General features: G+C 46.5%; 1 protein-coding gene across 1 annotated transcript in view; it reads right to left on the bottom strand.

Annotated features, from left to right (window-relative positions):
- dntt (deoxynucleotidyltransferase, terminal) overlaps positions 1-26,665 on the bottom strand; it is a gene marked incomplete at its 5' end in the record, with an annotated part of 120,934 nt that overhangs the window by 65,128 nt on the left and 29,141 nt on the right. Inside the window, 4 exons of the mRNA XM_056292175.1 lie at positions 6,563-6,695; positions 9,304-9,427; positions 9,672-9,743; positions 15,054-15,224. Of these exons, the coding sequence (XP_056148150.1) occupies positions 6,563-6,695; positions 9,304-9,427; positions 9,672-9,743; positions 15,054-15,224 (500 nt within the window). The remainder of the gene's footprint in view (positions 1-6,562; positions 6,696-9,303; positions 9,428-9,671; positions 9,744-15,053; positions 15,225-26,665) is intronic.

Genomic DNA, 26,665 nt, shown 5'->3' with positions numbered 1-26,665 from the left:
GGGGAACTGGGGAGAATAGTGTGATCATCCTGCACGCTACGTCCCCCTGGCGAAACTCCTCACTGTCAGGTGAAAAGAAGCTGCTGGCAACTCCACATGTATCGGGGGAGGCATGTGGTAGTCTGCAGCCCTCCCCGGCTTGTCAGAGGGGGTGGAGCAGTGATAGAGACTGCTTGGAAGAGTGGGATAATTGGCCAAGTACAATTGGGGAGAAAAAGGGGAGGAAAAATAAATAAAAAGAATATCGCCATCTCCATTATCAAGGATGATAGGAGAGATTGTGTGACAACGTATTTCCTTTGTAGACAAAATGGGATTGGCACTTCGACTTAGTTAAAGCAGGAGGTTTAATGTTCATCGGGCACAATTTTCTGATCATCAAACTATGTCTGTTTTGACATTAACGGAAAACTTCTCCCAGAATGACGGTGTCAGACACAAAGCAGCATAAAAGGTATATTCAGAGTGAGAGACGGGTTATCACAGTCTACCTTTAATTTCATTTTTGTGTCTCTGTCCAGATACTTCCTACTTATTGGGGAGTCGATGTCATGAGATTTTAGGAAGTGGAGGACCTTACTGACATGAGGGTTAGAAGCGTGACACGAAAATGTCCTCTCAGTACTCAAAATAATGAAGTCAGTCTGGAAATAATAGTGTTCCAGCTAATCCCCTGCTAGTCCCAAAATGAAATAATATTTCACAAGTTTTACTATTCCCAAAATTAAATAATATTTCACAATTTTTACTTTTGAAATATATGTGAGTGAATGAAAGGCGTGTTTATTGACATGTGTTCAAGCAAGAGAGTGATGCGGTCAAACAAAATACCATTGGGGGAATAATGCCAGCATCAGCTGCTGCACGGTGTCCACTTGTCATTCCTGTAAGTCTGATATGTGAATATTTCCAGAGGAAACTTTCAGCATTGACAGTATAACATAACTTAAGCAGTGCAAGTTGAAAACACTTGCTGGCTTTTCCCATCAAGTCCTGGGCTGTCTTACATTGAACCCATCCTATTGTATAGGAGCAGTGGGCAGCTGCAGCACTCAGGGACCAACTCCAGTTCTTCTGTCCATTGCCTTGCTCAGGGGCACAGGCAGGAGTATTAACCCTAACATGCATGTCTTTTTGATGGTGGGAGGAAACCGGAGCACCCGCAGAAAACCCACGCAGACACGGGGAGAACATGCAAACTCCACACAGAAAGGACCTGGGACGGCCTGGGGTTCAAACCCAGGACCTTCTTGCTGTGAGGCAACAGCGCTAACCACTGGGCCGCCATGCCGCCCGTTTTTGATTTCAAGGTAGCACCTAGACAAATAAACAAAGTCTTATCACTCTATAAAACTTGAATACGGACCTGGCTATTTCTCATTAATATCAACATCAAGCCATTTCAGATGGCGTTCCCACCACAAGAAGCCAGCAAGTCAGCCTTGTATGCTGCTGGCTGGTCAGCTGCATCATCGGACAAGAAAATGAGAATGACTGCACAGATACAAAGAGACAGCAGACACCACCGCTGACTGTTGGAGCGCCCCTCAAAGGTCTCTAGCCGCATTCTCCTTGGAACGGCCTTGGCTTTGGCTGAAGAACCTCAGCCCGGTTCCAGGTAATCTCTCTGCCATCTGCCGAGGGGCAAGATGTTCTTTCGGTGGTCTCAGACACTCATGGACAAACACACACACACACACAAACAGGGTACTACCTCCCCCTTTGATTAAGGATTGTCTAAATCATGTGGTCTTTGGTGCTCATCTCACAGCTGACAGGACAGCGCAATGAGAACAAATGGTTGTGAGGACGAGGCTCAGAATGAGCTTCGGTTGCTGTAAGGCTTTGCGTTTGATCTCGCCTTACTGTCTCTGCCAAATAAGTAAAGGGAGCAAAAAAAGAAAGAAAGATTGGAGCCTTTATAGGAAGGGGAAGAGGGTAAGAATGGCTTGTGGGAAAGCTTCAAAGGTGACAATGGCTAACTTGGGGGGCAAGGAGGAAAAGGAAGACAGCCATTGAGTGCTATGATAATACTAATGGTTGCGTACTGTTAGCGATAGCCGAGAAAAGCTATTCTCCTCTCCGTATATTTTTACTTGTAGGGATGTGGGCCTTTATAATGGCGACTTCAGTGAGAAGTCGACAGCTTTATAATGAGTTGACCAGTAGGATATGGCTGTTTGAAAATGCACCACAGATCCCCATCTGCTGAATGAGCTACTTTCTCCCAATCTTCCAACACTCTTAATTGGCAAAGCAGAGACTCCACAACACCTCTCCCAGCTCATACGGCGCGTGTTGTTAAGTGAAGCTTTGAGCTAGCCTCTGCTGCGCTAGCAAAACGCACTCGAGTGCTCTGCATAAATGTGTGCCATGAATAACAAAACCAAAGCGGGGTAGCGATCATCATCAGCATGAATCCAGTTTACCGCCAATCAGCTCTCAAAACACCAAGATTTCTATCCTAATGTGTGTGTGTGTGTGTGCGTGTTTTCCCTGATCCAGGCATTGGCGCTCCTTGAGTTAATTTAAGGAGAAGACACCGTGGCATTACTTTTTTTTTTTCTTTACCATTTCACTGACTGGCAGAGAGCATCAGCGTGTGTCTGGTGTGCAGATACATCCTCGAAATCAACTGCAGTCAGCGGAAAAAGAGATGACAGCATGTCAGGCACTCGCTCCTCAGCAAAAAGTAGTTTTTTCTTTCTTAGTTTCTTACTGCCCTACACTATACAACACTTATTTATTTATTTGTTTATTTTTACCATTTAGATCAGCGGGACCTGCAGAGGAATGTCTCCAGTAAAAATACCCTAGAATGACATTTTGATGGCATTTCCACACACTGCATACTGCTGAATGAGTGATTCTCTGGAGCAAAAACTGCTCCTGTGACTTTGAGCACAATAGCGGATCCTACACCTGCTAAGTGAATTTAGCCGGTGTATGGTGCTGTTGCATGGGGGGAAAACGGTGAATTATTGAGCGGTTTTCCACAGAGCCTATAAAATATACATGGATATTTACAAGTTCATGGAGATGACAGGGTGACATGAATGAATAATACAGTTGTTTGAAGTGTTGCTGCCGCTGGAATTTCACAAAGAATGTGTTTTGTTTTTTGTTTTTTCTGCAGCGGGGAGGAAGGTTTGCCTGCAGTAAGGATTAAAGGGGAGGAAAAAACGGAAACAAAAACGGCTTTGTATAAACAGGTTAGTTTGTAGTGATGCATTGTTTCGGCACGTATCTCTGTTATTATTGCCCAGACTGCAAGTTTTCACTAAATTCAGCGAGTACAAAAAAACCTCCGAGGTACTCATAAAGATATACACAAAGACACCGGCTGAACAGTGATCCGGTACACATGGTGGTTTTTATACAGTACGGCTAAGACGACTTATTGGAAATCACTCTTGCTGTGTATCTGATGAGAGTTTGCATGCAACTGTGAAAGGTCATAATGTGATCATTTCTGTTCTCAGCTTCTCACCGGACACAATGATATGAGAGTCAACACTCATTCAAGGGTTTGAGAGGAACATTTATTTGCCCCTTTTATCGAAGTCACACTGACTCATGTCACAAACCAGCGCTTAGTGAGCTTAACAGCAGGGACATGCTGGTTTTACACAAACAGAAAATACAGAGCTCAACTGACAACCTATGATCCTCCACACTCCACAGTGGTACAGGCTGTATTTTCAACCTAATCTATTTTTAATCCTCAACCAGTTACCCTACAAGATGCCTTAAGACTTGTCACCAGCTTTCCTCAGCTGTCCTTTCAATACAGCTAACGTCGCTGGCATCAACAAATCCCTGCCATGCTGTTTCTCTCTGAAGTGGATGACGGCTCGAGTTTGCAGGAGCGCGGTGCTCATTTCTCAAAACCTGATGAGTCAAGTTATCGTTTTAAGTATGCTATGCCGAGGAGACAGATTTTGCCAGAGCTGAGTATATTATGAGAAAAGGCAAAGGGGTAGTAGGCCTCTGGATTCCCTCTTTTTGATGAGAGCTATCAGCCACAACGATGAGCCTCGAACCTAATAAGACACCTCAAATCACGCTGGGAGTTAGGGGTAATTAAATCGCGCTTTACCAGGAATTTGGAAGGAACATTTTCAAATGTGTCACTGATGAGAATTAGTGGGTTGCTCACTGCAGTTTCGGCGTAATAGGCCTGATAAGCCTCCCTGCTGTGTTACAACCATGCCTATGGAGAATCTTACCACTGGAAAAAAGACAAAGGTAAATTACTTGTTGTAATGCACTGGTTGATATTCCCTAATTACATCTTTGCATAATTTGAGTGAGGGTGGGTGTAAAGTTCCCTAAACATCTCCCCAAGTTAGAAGACATAAAATCTCTTTCACAAGCCTCCTTTACACTTTACATCAGGCTGCCAACCAATAACTCACATACAGTTTTTCTTCTACCTTCTTCATGACTTGCAGCTCCTCCAAAATATTTATGTGTGCTATTGTTGTTTATAATCCTCACTTGTAAGAAAATTGGCTAAACATGTGTTTCTTTCCCCCTCCACCACTATACTCTCATAGCCTCTCCCTTGTAGTATATAACTTGGTATTTATTGTCCATGTGGTTTCATTTGATGTAGGATTTCACAGAAACTCCATCAACAGAGATGCAAGTAAGACGTGTTCCATCACTTTGAACGCGCTCAAACAAATGAGTCTTTTGATGAAAGTTTTTAAGTTTTTCTTATGTTACTGTTGTTTTTCTGGGTTGCTAGTTTTAGTTTGTTGAACCAGTGCAAAAAGCACCTGTTTCACAATGTCAATGTCAAATATCATGATAGTAAGTACCATTAGCTATTCAGTTGAAAGTGTGCAATCAATAGTAATAGCAATGGATTACATTTATACAGTGCTTTATCTAGACACCCAAAGTGCTTCACAGAAGGGGGGAAACTCACCTCAACCACCACCAATGTCTGATGCACTGCAGCCATTTTTCACCAGAACACTCAACACACATCAGCTTGAGTTGGAGAGGGAAGAATCATTGAGCCAATTACACAGGGGGATGATTAGGTGGCCAGATGGAGAGAGCCAGGTTGGGAATTTTGCCAGGACACTGGGGGACCCCTACTCTTTGCGATAACCGGAGTCAAATTTCATGTATGTGTAAACCTACATGGCCAATAAATCTGATTCTGATAAGTGCCATGGGATCTTTAATGACCACAGTGGGTCAGAACCTCGGTTTAACATCTCATCTGAAGGACAGCATCTCCTACAGCATAGTGTCCTCATCACTGCACTGGGGCGTTAAGATTTTTGTTGTTTACTAGGACCAGAGGGAAGACTGTCCCTTACTGACCCACCAACACCACTTTTCCCAGAAGGTTTCCCATCCAAGTACTAGCTAGCCAAGCCCATACTTGCTTAGCTTCCGTCACTCGGCAGAGCCAGGGTACATGTTGGTATGGCTGTTGGCATACTAGACCCACTTCCCATCACAAACTTAAGACAGTGATCCCATATTGTTCTGTTCACAACAAAGTCATACATATCCCAAAGTCATACTTATCCCTGTTTTGGTTGGGAACAAGTATAAAGTGACCGATGAGTGTTCCAAGTTGGAGTAACTAGAATGTACTGGAAGCATTTGTCTCCTCCTCAAGACAAACTAAAGAGATAAAAGATCAATAAGGATCTCACGGTAAAAGAATATGACTCTATCAGTCTGCAAGAGAGGGAAAGCCACATAAAGAGCAGCAACTAAGCAGCAGCAGCGCTGTCTCACACACACACACACACACACACACACACACACACACACACACACACCAGAAAGATACGAGCACCTGTCTTTAGCACCAGACCGCTTTTGAATAATTTACCATCCATGCCAGTGGTTATGGCTAGATTTTTACAACACTACCAGGCGCAGCGCTCTGAGCTTACTCAGGGACAAAGAGTCGCACATAAAAAAGAGCAACACAGAGTGGTGGTAACAAAGGGCGGGTGTAGGCTGGGAAGCAAAGATCATTACTTTGTAGGTTTTTTTTCTTTTAAGCATTCTCACTGTGAACAGTCCAGGGATGTGTGAATGACAATGCATTAAAACTGCTGAATTTGATTATGATAGCCCGACATGCATGGTCTCAGCTCCGATGCAAGCAGCAATCTCATCCATGAAGCCGAGTTCATGACAAAGAGATCATTTTTGTTAAATCAAAACCTCAGCGGCTTGGTTGATCACTTTTATGCATGAACTACCTATGGATTCTTGTGATTCTGGGACACACAGTGATGTTCGATGAGCTATGTACATCTCCCGTAGGAAAAAAAAGATGCATTAAATTCATTGCATTCTGGATGGAGTTTGGCCTTAGATTCTCTCCACAGAAACAGGTATATGTGAACAGGCTTTTTTTTTTTTGCAGGATCAGGAAAAGTTAGAGCAATGCTGATGAGCTACACTGATAAAAATGTGATCTCGTAAAACCATATTAACGTCTTAACCTTTGGTTAAAAAGAAGCATTGTCGTATTTCAGACCAAAACCACACAGGAAAGAGGAAATGAGTCTTGTACCTGCGAAAGCCACCTGTCAGTACCAGCACGGCGTGTGGTGTGATCCGCTGGACAGCCTCGTCAATAATGCTCCCCAGGGCTTGAGCCTCAGCTTTACTGACAGCCCTGGAGATGTCTCCATAATGTAGAAAACCTGCAGGGAGAAGACCACATGACTGTTTCTGTAGTCTCTGAGCTAGCCATTCATCATTGCCGTTTGCTGAGAGGCGTCGGGGTTGAATTAAATGTTGTAGTATACAGAATAATGCAAAGAACGTAAGCGAAGTAACGCGTCAATCTCAGTATCAAAAACCTCATACTACTTGGTTCGTGGTTAAAATTGCCATGCCTTCACATTGCACAGGCACGCATTAATAATTCTGAAAGGAAAACCTCAGAAATGTCCCACACCGAGGCCTGTTTCTCTTTCACTTTGGGTTAATTGATTGATGTGGCACCAGAAGCTCATCACAAGTTAATACGCCTATCTCTCGTTCCGCGTTTTTTCCTCTCTACAGTGTCGATGCCGCAGAATTTGGATTATGATGGATCATGACTTGGCTGATGAAGTTGTCTGTTAGTATAAAAGAGGCTACGCTCCAGCTGAATGGGAGATGATGACGAGCGCCAGATAATGAAATTTAGAATTATTATTTCATTCCATCTTACAATATGCATCAAATAACGGACTGGGCCAGTCTGAAGTGGGACAGATAGATGAAAACTCAACATCGGTATTTCACTCTAAAACCATTTCCTGACTCGCCCTGCAAACACGCCACTGGCTGTCTGTCAGTTTCACTGTGCTTTATTTGCATGTCAGAGAAAGTCGAATCAGTTCATCTGGACACAATGTCTTGATGCACGCTCACATGAACTGATTCAACCTTCTTTGATCTTGATACAACATTTATTGGTAGAAACATTTCATCTCTCATCTAAGTGACCTCATCAGTCTCAACTGACTGCAGGTATCCCCACCCTTATAAACAATACAGTGGCATAATGACCGAAACCAATGACCAGCTTCATATGCAAATTGCCCTGAGGATTAACTACAGTTTCAATGGCCATGTTTACTATTCACAAAGGATTTGGGAATGTTTGCAATCACAGCATTGTAAGATAGTGACAGATGTACTCTTACCCCCCCCCCTCCCCGGTTCAGGGATAGTTGTTCTCTCTTCACATAGATGGCCTCTTTGACTCCCCGTTCAAACCAGCTTTCCTCCCTATCATGGATGTGCACATCCTCATCCTTGAAAGAGTGGCCCCTGGCCGGTAGATGGGTGTAGACTACGGAGTCCTGGCCTGACGTGTTAGCTCTTCTGTGTTGTGCCATTCTCTTGGCCAGCGTCTGTTTAGTTTCCCCAACGTACAAGTCACGGCAATCCTCCTGGCACTTAACAGTGTACACTATATCGCTCTGTTTGTGCCGGGGGACCCGATCTTTGGGGTGGACCAATTTCTGGCACAGCGTGTTCTGGGGTTTGACAGTAACTGAGACGCGGTGTTTGGAAAATACACGTCTCAAGTGTCGGAAGAGTTGCTATGTTGTTATTGATTTATGTAATCTTTTTGGGTTTGAGCACTGCATAATCCTCACTGAATACTCTCTACAAACACACTGGCTCTCAAAACTTACAATTTCAGGTATCTGGGTGGCATGGCAGTCTATTCTGTTTCCTACCAACACGGGGATCGCCGGTTCGAATCCCCATGCTACCTCCGGCTTGGTCAGGCATCCCTACAGGCACAATTGACCGTGTCTGGGTGGGAAGCCGGATGTGGGTACGTGTCCTGTTTGCTGCACTAGCGCCTCCTCTGGTCGGTCGGGGTGCCTGTTCAGGGGGGAGGGGGGGACTGGGGGGAATAGCGTGATCCTCCCACGCGCTACGTCCCCCCAGTGAAACGCCTCACTGTCAGGTGAAAAGAAATGGCTGGCAACTCCACATGTATCGGAGGAGACATGTGGTAGTCTGCAGCCCTCCTCGGATCGGGCGGGCGGGCGGGCGGGCAAGCGGGGGGGGGGGGGCAGCGACTGGGACAGCTTGGAAGAGTGGGGTAATTGGCCAAGTAAATTCGGAGAAAAGGGGGAAAATCTAAAAAAAAAAAACTTTACAATTTCTCAAATATTATTTTCTTTCAACTATAGTTGTACTCATGTCCCAGTCTGTTATTTAAAACCAAACTCGTTTTTCCAAGCAAATCGATTTTTCCAACGAGCCATTTTACTTCAGTGACTTCATCAAAACATTCCCCCAAACAAATAAATCTATAGGAATTAATCTGAAAGACAACTGGCACAGCTCCAGCTCCCTTTGTTATGAAGTAGATTTAAAGTACTGGTGAAATCGCCTCACGCAAGCAGTGCTAACGTGATATATCGGTCAAAACTCTTATTATCGAAAGGCAGGGCTTTTGTGTTCATGTCTGTCTTTTCTAGGCCGGCTGATGACGGCTTGGTAAATTGCACAAGATGTCTCACCCTTCACTGGAACTATTTATTGATTTTTACAACAAATACCCCTGATTCTTTTATCCGTTGTGTTTTGACTGTGAGCTCCAGCAGGCCACATCTCACCACACAGTGTTGATGACATAATATGTCTGGCTGGCTCCTCACATAAGGAGACTTCTACGGCACAAGGACACAAACTCCAACATGGCAGGTGCAGCACAGCATTTCACCACTGGGGATATTTGAATGGACTATTTGGGCCAAGTGCAGTGAGTGTAAGGAGATCTTGTCATATTCATACCAGCTTCTTGCATCCGGTTTAGCTGTATGCCAGGCTCTGCTAGAACCTCGTCAAATGACCGCAGCCCCTTCCGGTACCACTTCTCAGCTGTTTTGGGTCCGACTCCAAAAACACTTGCGAACAGCTGCCAGGAAAAGAAGCAAGGGTGGACTCAAGGGGTTGTGCAATGAAATATGAGAGCAATTTCCAAAAAGGAGGGGGTATTGAGAGTTTTTCCTCTGGAATTAAATGCTTACAGAGATAGCACATGGGAGGAAAGTCATAAATCAGATGATTTTCAGAGTGACATATTCAAACTACAACCAAATGGTGAGGGTACAAAGAAGCCAGCGAATTAAACAAAGGAGTTGTTTTTCCAACCACCCTACCTTCAGTGTTTGATACCTTTCATCACGGAGTATTTTCTCAACGTCAGATGAACACCCGTATTGAAGAATCTCCTGCAGGAGGAGACAGTGCATTACTTTTGGACACAATTTAGGTTTCTGCATCATTTCATTTTGTCCCTAATGGTATTCTGTTACATAAGTCATTAAACAATTACATCAACAATTGCTGGTCATTTAAGATCCCACTTAATTCAAGTGTTTTTCAGATTGTCATTTTCACATCTGCCCAAGAAAAACATATCTCTGCTGATGTGAAACTTGGGATTAATACTTGCTTAATGGCTATAATAAAAGTGATGTTTCCCTAGCTTCCACTGATTGTTCTGAAATAGCTTTGTCCCACATTAAATTGTCTACCACTCTTGGCAGAGCACAGCTAATTTGTTTGTTGGTCACATTTTAACTGCCTTCATTTTGTGAGGCCTGTAAAACCAGGTAGCAGGTTCGTGCGCATGAATAAACAGTATCATGCAATTTGACAGGGATCAAAAAGCTATCACTTTGGAAGAAGTCACTTCACTCGCCTCTCTGTTAGTTTTGTATGAGCATGTGTGTTTGTGTATATGCAATATAGAAATACATATGCATGCTTGCATGAGCCCATGCATATATATTTTTTAATTTATTCATATATATATATATATATATAGCAGCTGATGAGTGCACGCCGCACGAAATAAGCTTGTACTGCTATGCATTAAAAAAAATTCCCTACACCTATATTGATATAGGTGTAGGTGACGCTCTTCATTAGCTGAGCACTTCTATCAACACCATTGACGGTTTCTGGGAGGGGGGGACGCTATATATACATACACATATATATACATATATATACATACATATATATATATACATATATACATATATATATATATATACACATACATATACACACATACATATACACACATACATATACACACACACACACCCACATACTCACACACACACATGCATACATGCATATATCTGGAATCAGGAACATTTATTTGTCGTTTCATTTCATGCACTTGTGTACATGAAATGAAACGAAATATCGTTTCTCCCAGCCCACAGCAGTGCAACACAAAGACAAGAACACATATCCAAACTACAAGAACACATATACCCAACCCACAACTAAACATTTATCCAACATATCAGGAAAAAAAATTTCCCCACTGTCCAAGAGAGTGAACACCATGATGACTGTCTGAACTACTGGTCTGCACAGGCTAGCAGTTAGCTTAGCCTGCCCCGCTTCCGCGTCCTGCGAGGCCCACCGGATGCCGCAGACCAGGCTCCCCCAGCCAGTCCAACGCCCACTCTCCTAGCCAGACACCATCGACACACCTCCCCGCACCCCACACGACGACCCCAAAAACACAGTCAACGCTAGGCAAGGCCAACGCCAGACCACCCTCGCTGTTATCGGAACTGCCGGTCTGCATGGGCTAGCTGTGTCAGCTGCTAAATATTTTTGAGGGGACGCAATTTACCTTGGCGCAGCAGCACACCTGACAGCTGCTTTAACGTCCACACAGTCACAGAGTTATTAACAAGGACAATGTAGCCTACCGAGTTCATCAGGGTTCGTAGACGGTGGATGATTGACAGTCGAAACGAGGCGTCGTGGTGGGTGTGAATATGATTGACAGCCACGAGAATTGTCCAATCACATTAGCTCAAAAAACATTAAAAACAGTATCAATTCGCTGCCAATAAAAGTGGGAGTGTCTGGGGCGCCCCGTGGAAAATCTGAAGAAACCAATCAGACAGCAGCCTCAGGTCACACCTGCTCGCCAGAAGTCCGTTACATAAAGGTATCGTTTGGCCGGCACCCCTCACCCCGGAAGTATATGTATTCAGACAGAAACCAACCAAATACCACGTGGAACCAATATTTATTGGCTGCTGACAGGCGCTCACACTGAAAACACTTTATGGAACGTTTGTTTGTTGTGTTAAAATAATTACATTTTGCTTTCTATGTTTGAAATAAAGACCTGCCTACCTACCTACCTACTTGTAATTCATAATTATTTGCATTATACAACTAAATTATATTTAACATGTTTAAGTAAATTTTCATCTCTTGATATTTGAAGGGGGCGGTGCCCCAGCGCCCTGTACTGGCCAGCCGCCACTGGTTAGCAGTTAGCTTAGTCTGCCCCGCTTCAGCATCCTGTTAGACCGCCCTCGGTGTTTCCTCTTCGGGCGCAGCTCCAGGCATGGCCGTGGTCCCTGGGCCCACAGGACGCGGCAGACCAAGCTCTCCCAGCCGATCCAGCGCCAGCTCTCCTGGCCATCAAACGAAGACAAACTTAAGACGCAGACGTGGACAAAGACACCGCATGGACGGTAGTCGGTGAGGCCACCGCAAACTAAGTTCGCGCCGCCATCTTCCCACAGTGGTATTGGGTGAGGCTGCTGCAAATGTGAATTCACACTGCCATCTTCCCACACCAGAAGCAGTTTATATATATATATATATATATATATATATATATATATATATATATGTGTGTGTGTGTGTGTGTGTGTGTGTGTTTGGGTGCAAGATCTTTTGTCTTGTGAGCAAAGTGACAAGGTCTAGTAACAACGAGCATTTGAAATTAAACTCTAGACTCTGAAAACAGTGGAGGTTACAGCAAATCTTTGCTGCCCAAAAATGCATCCATCCATCCATCCACCTCTGCTTTTCATCCCTCAAGCTAAAGCCAACCTCAAACGCAAGGATAATGCTTCAACACACTTCCTGCCTGAGGGAATGACACAGTGCTTGATATGCAGAAACTCTATTGCACACACAAACACACAAGCCCACGTACACACACACACACACACACACACACACACACACACACACACACACACACACACACATACACACACACACAGACTATTCCTTCTCAGTGCTGCCTCAGTGCTCCCAAACTTTCAAGTCAGTAGGTTTCTAGGTTTATCTTTCCCTCTAGAAGCTTCATTCAGCAGCAGCCGATTCAGTGGATGCTGACAGTGTCACTCCGATGTTCACAGGCACATCAACCATTTTGTTTTTGCTGAGTTTAATCTCACGTCTGCTATTGGTTAGGCCTCCTTCTTGTTCTGAGATGCTGTCTATTCACATAAAACCACCCCAGTGACATGATCTCTTAAGGAAAAGAGTGAAAGGTCATTTCTAGCAGTCCGCTGCAGTCTCCTTAGGACAGTTCCTTGAGCTGGTTTGGCGAGTCTGCCTCTGCGATGGCGGATTCGTACACATTTTTAACCTTGTTCCGGCACTCAAAGTATCTGGATGAGGCTTCGCATGTCAGTGAGCTGGGTTGCAGAACTCACCTTGTTCTTCTACAGGGGCACGCCGTTTTCTCCAAGTAAACAAGTCCTGACACTTTCCTTGACAGGCTGCAGTGATTTCTGCCCTAAGGATGACTGGGGGTGAAGCAATGTGACCCAATGTGTCAATTTTCTTTTTTAAAAGTAAGTAAGTTTTGTGTCACAGCCATGTGCGTGTGCATGTGTGTGTGTACGTGTTTGTGTGCACGTGCTTGCTCGTGTGCACTTGTGTGTGTGTGTGTTTGAATTTGTGTGTGCCTATGTATGTGCAAGTGTTTGTGGTAATTAGAGTTTTGACGTTAAAGGTGTCTATATGTACAGTAGACTTATACTGGGTATATATTGGATATGAAACAAAAGGGGGGGGCACGAGTGCCCGGGTAGCATAGAGGTCTATTCCATTGCCTACAACGTGGGGGCCGGCGGTTCGAATCCCCATGTTACCTCCGGCTTGGTCGGGCGTCTCTACAGACACAATTGCCCGTGTCTGCGGGTGGGAAGCCGGATGTGAAGAGTAGGGTAATCGGCCAAGTACATTTGGTGAGAAAAGAGGGGGGCGGCGGCATGGTGGTGCAGTGGTTAGCGCGGCCGCCTCACACTAAGTAGGTCCTGGGTTTGAGCCCCGGAGTAGTCCAACCTTGGGGGTCGTCCCGGGTCGTCCTCTGTGTGGAGTTTGCATGTTTCTCCCCATGTCTGCATGGGTTTCCTGCGGATGCTCCGGTTTCCTCCCACAGTCCAAAGACATGTAGGTCATCTGAATCGGCCATACTAAATGTTCCCTAGGTGTGTGTGTGTGTGTGTGTGTGTGTGTGTGTGTGTGTGTGTGTGTGTGTGTTGGCCCTGTGATGGCCTGGCGCCTGTCCGGGGTGTCTCCCCGCCTGCTGCCCAATGACTGCTGGGATAGGCTCCAGCATCCTCACGACCCTGAGAGCAGGATAAGCGGTTGTGATAATGGATGGATGAAACAAAAGGCTCTATTTTCGTGAAACTGGACGCAAACACAAGAGCTAGCATAGTGTGCTTGTGCATGTGGGTGTGTCCAATTTAATTTTGGCAAATCGGTGTCCGAAAACGCAAGCTGCAGTCCTAACACAGTGCAGCACAGTTGAATCTGTTAGATTGAGATGAATAGATTATAAACAGGTGGAGCTGGGGTGGACTTTGACTTGGCCAATCAAATCAGCTCCTCTCGTACCCTTTAGACATGCTGTGGCGCAGTGTATTGTCATTTTCGTGACGGGTGAAGAACGAACCCTATTAGAGCAGCGCCACATTACTCCCTGATTAACATGATGATTGAAATCCAGCAGCGGAAAATTCTCTTTCTGTACCGCCGCCTTCTCCCAATTGTATAGCCCATTCATATAGATTGTGATGCCAAAATATATGTTATTTGATGCAGCATGCAAGAAGATCTTTTTTTTTTAAACACATCGCTTGCGTCGTGCACAAGCCAACAGAGATTTACAATGGACACAATAGCTTAGCTGGAGCCTGACGGGGGGGGGGGGGTCACTCCTGTCCCAACCCTGACCAAAAGGGCGGGGGAAGGAAAAATTCAGAAAATGCCAGGCAGCCTGTGTTTGCATCTCCATCAACCCCACGCTAGCATGAAAAAAGAGCCCAAAGAGTTTCTTTGGTGTTCGTACAGCTTCAGCCACTCACTGTATAGTGATCAGGAAACGGCTTGTGTTTTTCTCTGTAAAGATCCATGCATGTATGCCTGGCAGATTAATATTCGCTGACTTTACATCTGACCCTGCGGTTTATGGTATGTTTGGCTGTAAAAGACTTGCCTTTAAGATCTTGCAGTCTAACCATTTCAACCTGAGAACTCAGATTTTACATGAACACCTGCCTCAGCGAGGCAGTACCTGTTTCTTTGTGCATGCTCATGCATGACTGAGGGTGTGCACGAGCACCCAGACCATCCAGCAGATGTACTTCAAAAATACAAGACACAGAATATGGCGGCTACCCATGGACCGGCTGTTGCCTGGCAGTATTCGGCGTGTGCAGGGCAGAGATGGAGACAGGCTTTACCTCGATGATGGTCTTGGAGTGATCCCCCAGGCAGGGCAGGCCATTAGTAGCCTCCAGACTCCGCACCGTCCAGGACAGACTCTTCAGGACAGACGCGGCTCGTCTGAAGGCCACACTTGGACCGTCGTTGTCATTTAATTCATAGTTCTCCACCAGCACGTCAAAGGCATCCTTGAGGAAAGAGGACAGAAAGGTTGGGGAGGGAGAGAAATATGAGAAGAAAATGAGCGTATGGCGGAGGCAAAGCCATGATTTTGACTTGATGACAAGATTTCAGTCTATTCTAATGCAATGTGGGAATGCAAGTTAAGCCTGATAGGACCGCATTGTATCATGTACAACAACTCTCTGCGGCGTGCAGCTCTTCTCGTGCATACTTCTGAGGGAGGGGCTAATGACGACCAGCTGAAAGTGGACTGATCAGGTGCCGTGCCAGTCATGGACAGCGAAACATGCTTATCCTAATTATGCATTACGGGCCACACCGCCTACCTGAGGAGCGTGTGACCACATGTGCGCCACGGAAACTGTTATATATATATATACACTACCGTTCAAAAGTTTGGGATCACCCAAACAATTTTGTGTTTTCCATGAAAAGTCACACTTATTCACCACCATATGTTGTGAAATGAATAGAAAATAGAGTCAAGACATTGACAAGGTTAGAAATAATGATTTGTATTTGAAATAAGATTTTTTTTACATCAAACTTTGCTTTCGTCAAAGAATCCTCCATTTGCAGCAATTACAGCATTGCAGACCTTTGGCATTCTAGCTGTTAATTTGTTGAGGTAATCTGGAGAAATTGCACCCCACGCTTCCAGAAGCAGCTCCCACAAGTTGGATTGGTTGGATGGGCACTTCTTTGAGCAGATTGAGTTTCTGGAGCATCACATTTGTGGGGTCAATTAAACGCTCAAAATGGCCAGAAAAAGAGAACTTTCATCTGAAACTCGACAGTCTATTCTTGTTCTTAGAAATGAAGGCTATTCCATGCGAGAAATTGCTAAGAAATTGAAGATTTCCTACACCGGTGTGTACTACTCCCTTCAGAGGACAGCACAAACAGGCTCTAACAGGTACTATTTAATGAAGATGCCAGTTGGGGACCTGTGAGGCGTCTGTTTCTCAAACTAGAGACTCTAATGTACTTATCTTCTTGCTCAGTTGTGCAACGCGGCCTCCCACTTCTTTTTCTACTCTGGTTAGAGCCTGTTTGTGCTGTCCTCTGAAGGGAGTAGTACACACCGGTGTAGGAAATCTTCAATTTCTTAGCAATTTCTCGCATGGAATAGCCTTCATTTCTAAGAACAAGAATAGACTGTCGAGTTTCAGATGAAAGTTCTCTTTTTCTGGCCATTTTGAGCGTTTAATTGACCCCACAAATGTGATGCTCCAGAAACTCAATCTGCTCAAAGAAGTGCCCATCCAACCAATCCAACTTGTGGGAGCTGCTTCTGGAAGCGTGGGGTGCAATTTCTCCAGATTACCTCAACAAATTAACAGCTAGAATGCCAAAGGTCTGCAATGCTGTAATTGCTGCAAATGGAGGATTCTTTGACGAAAGCAAAGTTTGATGTAAAAAAAATCTTATTTCAAATACAAATCATTATTTCTAACCTTGTCAATGTCTTGACTCTATTTTCTATTCATTTCACAACATATGGTGGTGAATAAGTGTGACTTTTCATGGAAAACACAAAATTGTTTGGGTGATCCCAAACTTTTGAACGGTAGTGTATATATTATTGGGTGGCACGGTGGTGCAGTGGTTAGCATGGTCACCTCACAGCAAGAAGGTCCTGGGTTCGAGCCCCCAGGTAGTCCAACCTTGGGGGTCGTCCCAGGTCGTCCTCTGTGTGGAGTTTGCATGTTCTCCCCTTGTCTGCGTAGGTTTCCTCTGGGGGCTCCGGTTTCCTCCCACAGTCCAAAGACATGTAGGTCAGGTGACTCGGCCGTACTAAATTGTCCCTAGGTGTGTGTGTGTAAATAAATAAAAATATACATATATTACATATATCCATACAAATAAACACACACCCATATCTGTGATGGCTTGACAGCCTGTCCAGGGTGTCTCCCCGCCTGCCGCCCAATGACTGCTGGGGTAGCCTCCAGCATCCCCGCGACCCTGAGATCAGGATAAGCGGTTCGGCTAATGGATGGATAAATCTTATTTGTTTAACCATTTTAGCAATTGCATGTTAAGGGAACGTAGAGGCAACGTGTCTAAACTAAATATAAATGAAATGTATAATGACACATTTGGCCGTTATCAGAGGCCGACTCGGGGTAGAAATACAGGGCTGGCAGCAGCAATGCTGTCCGTGAGGACGCCACACGCGTGCGAGCCATCACGCACAGGTACGGCGGTGTGGCCCTGGGACGGTTAAGATACTATAAGCCTTCTGGCAGTGTTTTGTTTTCCAGGTGACTGAACCTTACAGGCGCTCTCATACACTTATGTCATTAAAACAACTACAGAGTTTCAAAGGCTCATATAATTTTCTCCTCTATGAGTATTCTCTTGGGGGGGGGCGTGAGGAGTGGTGGGGGGAGAAAACAAAAAGCGAGAGAGAGAGAAAGCGAGAGGCAGGGAGAGAGAGGGAGAGAGAGGGAGAGAGATGAAAAATGTGTCAGGTGTCAGGTGTGCACTCACACGTGAGATGCACTGATCCGTGGCAGCAACTAGACAAGCGCCCCCCACCCCAACCCCCCCCCCCCGCTTCCCTCCACCCACTCCTTTCCTCCACCCGTCCCATGCCTCCATCGTGATAGGCTCTGGCACACGTTGGTTCTCTTCCAGATGACCGCACAGTGACATTCGGGGTTGGTGAGCACGGGAGAGTAACTTGTCATTTCCCTCTTGTTCACAACAGGGTCAGCAGGGGACAGCGGGGCCGGGACGGCGGAACTTCCCTCCCGCCAAACGACGCCGTGCAAGTTCAAACGACAACCGTCCGAGAGTTCTCACCGTGGTGGTTGATCACGATATGGCGGCGCAGAGGAGTGACAGTCGACTTCATGTGTGAGCAACCTCTGGTCGCAAGAAGCTGCTAAAAGACTGTTGTTACCTGCCAAGGTTAAAGTGCTGTGCAAGGAAGGCTCTTCTAAAGATGTATTTTAGGGGGCGTCCGGGTAGCGCAGCGGTCTATTCCGTTGCCTAGCAACACGGGGATCACCGGTTCGAATCCCTGTGTTACCTCTGCCTTGGTCAGACGTCCCTACAGACACAATTGGCCGTGTCTGCGGGTGTGAAGCCGGATGCGGGTATGTGTCCTGGTCGCTGCACTAGCGCCTCCTCTGGTCGGTTGGTCGCCGCACCTTTATGGGGGGGACTGGGGGGAATAGCGTGATCCTCCCACACGCTACGTCCCCCTGGTGAAACTCCTCACTGTCAGGTGAAAAGAAGCAGCTGGCGACTCCACATGTATCGGAGGAGGCATGTGGTAGTCTGCAGCCCGCCCCGGATCGGCAGAGGGGGTGGAGCAGCGACCGGGACGGCTCGGAAGAGTGTTGGACGGGTACAATTGGGGAGAAAAAGAGATGCATTTTAAACTCACGTGCGTTTATCCCCTAATTTGATCAGCTAAGCATTAAACTGCTCCCTCCAATAGAGGCCGCAGACATTTAGGAGGGGGTCATCCATATGGGTTAGCTTGTGGGGGTGCAGGAATGAGGAGACGGAGAGATCGAGTCGAGTCCATTCCGTTTACTCGCCACACAAAACGACCCCGATACAGCGCAATCTCTCGTGGCAACAAGCTAACCGCTAGGCTGCTGCTAACATGGCTCCACCCCGGAAACGCTAAGCAGTGCCTACGTCAGCACTCCGAACGTCTGCCTTAAAGGAGCAGCAGCCCCTGGTGAAGCTACCCTCAATTGTGTATCACCACAAGCTATGTTGAGCACTGTTGTGGCGCCCCCTGTAGTCTGGCACCCTTAGGATCTTCATAACATTACACCTACTTACGGCGCCACTGAGTCAGGTTAAGGTAAGTTACGTTAGGTTTAGGTAAGTTCAATGAAATAGGGTTGAGGGACATGTTCCCTCAACCTTAAGGCCTTCGTCACTCCTATAGGGAACATGTCGATGTTCCCTATAGGAGTGACGAAGGTATTCTCGCCACGTAGACCACTATCAGCACCACCTCAACATCACAAATCTCTTTCAGCCACAGTTACTCCAGCGTCCCATCATTTGTGTTTTCACCTTCAAACAGTGAAAAGTGTCGACCACATTTAGGGCCAGAAGTTCCTATATGCTCCCTGATCCCTAAGCGCCGGTGCACAGACTGTGGTTTGCACCGTGTTCTACTGGAGGGTTTGCATGTCTGCTGAACCGAGCAGCTAATCTGGAGCCACACTGAAAGCTACAGTGTCGTGTCCCTGCAGAACAGTTTATTTTACTGCTGGCTATTTATGTGTTTACAGATGAAGCAAACATTAGATATTCGACGGACATTTGAAATGAAATGCGCCTCAAGGACGAGGGCCGAGGAAAGCTACAAGCGAACACAACAGCCGTGCTGCAGGGGGGTTTCCATCTATCACCGTGACACAACTTTACTGTCAAGGACAGAAAGACGGAACCCCCCCCCCAGCTGTATTTGGCCAATTACCCCACTCTTCTGAGCCATCCCGGTTGCTGCTCCACCCCCTCCCTGCCGGTCCGGGGAGGGCTGCAGACTACCACATGCCTCCTCCAAATACATGTGGAGTCGCCAGCGGCTTCTTTTCACCTGACAGTGAGGAGTTTCCCCACGGGGACATAGCACATGGAAGGATCACGCTATTCCCCCCGGTTCCCCCTCCCCCCTGAACAGGCGCCCTGACCGACCAGAGGAGGCGCTAGGTGCAGCAACCAGGACTCATACCCACATCCGGCTTCCCACCCACAGACACGGCCAATTGTCTCTGTAGGGACACCCGGCCAAGCTGGAGGTAACACGGGGATTCGAACCGCCGATCCCCACGTTGGTAGACAACGGACTAGACCACTGTGCCACCTGGACATCTTGAATCATATTTCTAGCAAACCAACAACCCAGAAGAGCAAGCTGATGCATCAGAAACACTTGAAAACCTTTATCAGAATATTGATTTGTTGGCACATGAGGTGGTAGAACACGTCTTACCTGTGTCACACCATAGGATTTGACAGAAACAGGGTTTCTGTCAAATCCTACCTCGAATAAAACCGTATGGGCAAGACCAAGTGATAGAATACGAGGGAGACTGGTGGAGGGGGGGAGAAAAAATATGTTTAGCCAATTTTCTTACCAACTGGAATTATAATGTTTAATAAAATGCAAAATCTTTAACATCTCACAACCGTATATATTATCAGATGCACTCATAAAACACCAAATCTACGTGGATGGAGCAGCTAGACACGAGACTTTGAGTGAGTTAAAGGTTCATCAGGTGCTTTGCATCTAAATAGGTACATGTGCTCAAAAAACAAAAAAACAAAAAAACTGACAATTCTCCAAATCCCTCATTAGAAATTGGTCTGAGACACACCAGATAGCTCCACAGAGGGAACTGTAAACTAGCTATTTCCGTCTTATCATCCTTGCAGGAAATAATTTCCAAGAAATCCTTCCAGATTCTTACAACACAGTGATACTACTGCTGAACACTGTTACGGCGTGTCAGGGACGGGCATTTCTGTCTTCTTTTTTCGGCTTGTTCCCCGTTTCTCAGGGGTCGCCACAGCAGATTTTACAGTTTCCATCGGTACCCTGTGAGGGCAGAGCACCGATGGCGGCCGTTGTTAACCCGGGCCTCGACCGATCTGGTATGGTCTGTCAATCCGCATACTGATTTGGCAAAATTTTATGTTGGCTGCCCTTCCTGACACAACCACTAACCCTATGGACGGGGGCACGGGTAAAGCGCTGGATGCCATCCCAGTATTCATGGACTTGTGCCCACGCCTGTCGCCACAGGGATGGGCATTTCCATATAATGCAAATACTATATTTCCATATACTGACATTCTGGTGGGTTACCTGTTAGAGGAACATTGTCCGTCTGCCTGTTGGTGCGAATGCCGACAGCTGAAAGTTAACACAAGGAACTATAGCAGAGGAGTTTTAAAAGGCAGGGACTTGACTCGATGCTACACGGTTTGGCTCGGTAAGACTTCCGACCAGCCAGCCTTGTGTTTTCTCCCCTCCGGTCATATTGGAGTCTGAGGTCAGTGCACCACCTGCAGTTCTGTGCACACATGTTGCCTCAGGTCAGTGAGCCACAGACTCCGGTTCAGCTCAGCCAGAAGATGCACTGACCCATTTGCATGGTGAGGGGATGACTCCCTACATCGCAGCATACACTAACACCCGCAAATAAACACAGAGACACACACAAACACACAGCTAGACTCCCCTTGCGGTGTGAAATAACAAGAGGCGAGCCCTTAATTGGAGGGGTGATAGGGTATGTTTGTCTTTAGGAAAAAATGCTCTTCGTGGCATTTTGTGATAATTGAATTCCCAACCATCAGAGTGAGGATATTTATGTAAAGGGAGGACATTGTGACTGGTCCTCACTTCTTTAAGGGTCTATTTTAGGGTTAGAATTCGGGTTTAGGGTTAGGATTAGGTTAAGGTTAGAGTAAGGGTTAGGATTAGGGATGTAGTTCTGTCAGTGAGGGTCCTCAAAAGTAAAGAAAACCAAGTGTGTGTGTGTGTGTGTGTGTATGTGTTTGTGTGTGTGTGTCAGTAGGATTCTCGTCACATGCCTGCTGATAGTCTTATTAGAGCCGGTCAGGAATGATCCCTGACACAACAGGATCCATCCTCCCCACCGACTGTCTCGACACGATCCCTCTCTTTTGATGTCTGTGCCTGCAGCATTTGGAGGCAGAGGCCTCGAAGAGCAGCGGGTTCCTGTTCGGTTGTGTGGTCTCAACCATGACACAGCGACACATGGCCATGAAAGCGCTCGTGTCACCATTTTCAGAGCTCCAGTCCGGGGCTGTTACATTTCCATATGTGCCCAACAACTGACAACTGGTAGCACCACAGCCTCCTGGGTCCGATTATTCCCCTCCACCGGCCACCTCCCCCTCCGCCAACGAACGTTTAGCTCCCAAATCAGCAGCACAGAGTTGGCACCAGCTGGAGGGACAAGTCCAAACTGGATACGTATCCATGTGATTAATGAACTCGAGACTGATGGGGGATGTGGCACATCAGACACCGGTAGAGAGCACCGAGGACACCTCCCCGCCACCCCATCTCGCAGACAGGCCGTGGTCATGGGCAGCCCGGCTCACAGCGTGGCTGAAAAGGAACCATGAAGGGAGGGCAGGGAACCCACTGAGGAGGGTTAATAAGATTAAAAAAAAAACTGTAATGGGCTTCTGTGGATGAATTATACCATTTTTCTTTTTTTTTTAATAAATGAGTAATGGATCCAATAGCACATATTCTTTCAGATGTCATTGGGGCTGTCACATAGGAAAATATAATGTGCACCTTGAGGTTTAGACACAGAATGGAATTTAAATTTAAAATTTAGCATATTGGATCTGGCAGGCTGTGGTCCGTGCACCTGTTTGGAGGCAAGCAAAACCGAAAGTTGTTCATCTGGGCATCAAGGCACAGTGTATGATGTGTGTGATTAAAGCTACACTATGCAACATTGGCACTTGTCCTTCCTTCCTTAGTGTGCAAGTGCCCTCTTTATGAGAAAAACACCGGAATAGACATATACAGGATATACAAGATGGCTGGCTGTACTAGACCATTTAAGGCTCTAGCAGCCAAACTACTCAATGCATTGATTCACCTGTTGGTGCAATTTGTTCTGTATAAACTCATGTAATAACTGAATTTAATACATGATGGCGGACAAAAAAATAGACATTTTGGTATCAGCCCGCCCGCCTCCGGTGCGGGAAGATGGCGTCGCGAACTCACATTTGCAGCAGCCTCACCCAGTACCGGTGTGGGGGGGGGGGATGATGGCGCGAACTTGCATTTGCAGTGGCCTCACCTAGTACCATCCATGCGGTGTCTTTGTCCACGTCTGCATCTAAGTTTTCTTCATTTGATGACTGGGAGAGCTGGCGCTGGATCGACTGTGAGAGCTTGGTCTACTGCATCCTGTGGGCTCAGGGACCACGGCCCTGCCCGGGGCTATGCCTGAAGAGGAAGCACTGAGGGCAGTCTAACAGGATGCGGAAGTGGGGCAGGCTAAGTTAATTGCTAGCCCGTGCAGGCTGGCAGTTCCAACAACACCTAGGGTGATCTGGCGGCGATCTGGTGGCGGCCTCACCTGGCGTTGACTGTGTTTTTAGTGTCAACATGTGGAGCGCAGGGAGTTGTGTCAGGGGCGTCTGGCTGGGAGAGCTGGTATTAGATCAGCTGGGGGAGGCTGGCCTGCTGCATCGCCTGGAGATGCGCCCGAAGAGGAAGCACCAAGGGGGGTCTGACAGGACACGGAAGCGGGACAGGCTAAGCAAATTGCTAGCCCATGCTTACCGGCAGCTCCGACAGTCATACTGGCTTGTGTTCGCTCTCTTGGACAGTGGATTTTTTTTTTCTTTGATATGTTGGATATATGTGTTTTTGTCGTTTTGTAGCTTGGATATATGAGTTTTTGTAGTTTGGATATGTTTTTGTCTTTGTGTTGCACTGCTGTGGGTTGGGGAAAACAACATTTCGTTTCATTCCACATTCAGACTGCTTGTGTGCAGTCTGAATGTTAAAGCAGGCAAGGTTGACTTGCCTTGTTCTGTAACAGTATGCCCTCCTGTTAGAGTGACAGTGCCTTATCCCACACACCCTCTCTCACTGACTTACCTCACCTACCTCACACCATCTTTACTGATCTTACACAGCAAAACCCGTCCATATTGTTGTCTATAGTGGTGGAAACACACATCAGAAATTCTTTACGAACGCCACTTGAATCAGGTCTTATTTAGCTCACTGTCTGTTGACAATTGAAGAAGTGACTCCGCAGGGTGATGGAGGTAATCAATCTGATCCCGTTAAGGATCGGTGAAGCACACAGCCTCCTTTTATGCTGCTCCCGTGGATATGCTGGAAAGGCACCGGAGGCCTCGTGGCGAAGGAAAGCCGATTCAGGACCTCTCGCTTCTTTTGTTTTCCTCTCCCAACTGTCATTAAAGTCAGGGGTGAGGCTTGTTTGAATTTATGTGTTGGTGTGTCTTGTTTCTGTGTGTGTGTGTGTGTGTGTGTGTGTGTGTGTGTGTGTGTGTGTGTGTGTGTGTGTGTGTGTGTGTGTGTGTGTGTGTGTGTGTGTGTGTGTGTGTGTGTGTGTGTGTGTGTGTGTGTGTATGAGTGTGTGTTTCTATCAAGGAAAAATGTCATTCAACCAGAGCGCACATCAATATTTGGAGTCATCTGTGCCAGGCTTTGACTCAAAGCTTTTCAGATGAAACAGAAAGGATGCAGGATAGACTCAGTGTGTGTGTGTGCGTGTGTGCGTGTGTGTGTGTGTGTGTGTGTGTGTGTGTGTGTGTGTGTGTGTGTGTGTGTATTTTGCATGTGTCTGAGTGTCTACGGTGTTTGCCAGCGTCTCTGACAGGGAAAACGGGGCTGGGGAGGGGCTGAGAGACTTCACAAAAAAGAAAAGATGATTTGATAGGAGAGTGAAGGAGTGAGAAATGGAGATTGTGGAGGATAAAGAGAGTCTACTACTACTTTCGGCTGCTCCCGTTAGGGGTCGCCACAGCGGATCATCCGTTTCCATTTCTTCCTGTCTTCTGCGTCTTCCTCTGTCACACCAGCCACCTGCATGTCTTCCCTCACCACATCCATAAACCTCCTCTTTGGCCTTCCTCTTCTCCTCTTCCCTGGCAGCTCCATATTCAGCATCCTTCTCCCAATATACTCAGCATCTCTCCTCCACACATGTCCAAGCCATCTCAATCTTGCCTCTCTTGCTTTGTCTCCAAACCGTCCAACCTGAGCGGTCCCTCTAATATAATCGTTCCTAATCCTGTCCTTCTTCGTTACTCCCAGTGAAAATCTTAGCATCTTCAACTCTGCCACCTCCAGCTCCACCTCCTGTCTTTTCGTCAGTGCCACTGTCGCCAAACCATATAACATAGCTGGTCTCACAACCATCTTGTAAACTTTCCCTTTAACTCTTGCTGGTACCCTTCTGTCGCAAATCACTCCTGACACACTTCTCCACCGACTCCAACCTGCCTGCACTCTCTTTTTCACCTCTCTACTGCACTCCCCGTTACTTTGGACAGTTGACCCCAAGTATTTAAACTCAGATGTCTTTGTCACCTCCACTCCTTGCATCCTGACCATTCCACTGTCCTCTCTCTCATTCACGCATAGGTATTCCGTCTTGCTCCTACTGACTTTCATTCCTCTTCTCTCTAGTGCATACCTCCACCTCTCCAGGCTCTCCTCAACCTGCACCCTACTCTCACTACAGATCACAATGTCATCCGCGAACATCATCGTCCATGGAGACTCCTGCCTGATCTTGTCCGTCAACCTGTCCATCACCATTGCAAACAAGAAAGGGCTAAGAGCCGATCCTTGATGTAATCCCACCTCCACCTTGAACCCATCCGTCATTCCAACCGCACACCTCACCATTGTCACACTTCCCTCATACGTATCCTGCACCACTCCTACATACTTCTCTGCAACTCCTGACTTCCTCATACAATACCACACCTCCTCTCTCGGTACTCTGTCATAAGCTTTCTCTAAATCTACAAAGACACAGTGCAACTCTTTCTGGCCTTCTCTATACTTCTCAATCAACATTCTCAAAGCAAACATCGCATCTGTGGTGCTCTTTCGTGGCATGAAACCATACTGCTGCTCGCTGATCGTCACCTCTCCTCTTAACCTAGCTTCTATTACTCTTTCCCAAATCTTCATGCTGTGGCTGATCAACTTTATACCTCTGTAGTTGTTACAGTTCTGCACATCGCCCTTGTTCTTGAAAATCGGTACCAGTATGCTTCTTCTCCACTCCTCAGGCATCCTCTCACTTTCCAGGATTGTGTTAAACAATCTAGTTAGAAACTCCACTGCCATCTCTCCTAAACATCTCCATGCCTCCACAGGTATGTCATCAGGACCAACTGCCTTTCCATTCTTCATCCTCTTCATAGCTGCCCTCACTTCCTCCTTGCTAATCCGCTGAACTTCCTGATTCACTATCCCTACATCATCCAACCTTCTCTCTCTCTCATTTTCTTCATTCATCAGCCCCTCAAAGTATTCCTTCCACCTTCTTAGCACACTCTCCTCGCTTGTCAGCACCTTTCCATCTCTATCCTTGATCGCCCTAACTTGCTGCACATCCTTTGCAGCTTGGTCCCTCTGTCTAGCCAATCGGTACAAGTCCTTTTCTCCTTCCTTAGTGTCTAATCTGTCATACAACTCACCATACGCCTTTTCCTTTGCCTTTGCCACCTCTCTCTTTGCTTTACGCTGCATCTCCTTGTACTCCTGTCTACTTTCTTCATCTCTCTGACTATCCCACTTCTTCTTTGCCAACCTTTTCCTCTGTATAATTTGCTGTACTTCCTCATCCCACCACCAAGTCTCCTTGTCTTCCTTCCTCTGTCCTGATGACACACCAAGTACCTT

The sequence above is a fragment of the Lampris incognitus genome, chromosome 13, assembly GCF_029633865.1.
Source record: "Lampris incognitus isolate fLamInc1 chromosome 13, fLamInc1.hap2, whole genome shotgun sequence".
NCBI classification, from domain to species: Eukaryota; Metazoa; Chordata; class Actinopteri; order Lampriformes; family Lampridae; genus Lampris; species Lampris incognitus.
Note: the sequence above shows the minus strand (reverse complement) of the source record. Positions and strands in the feature narration are given on the sequence as shown.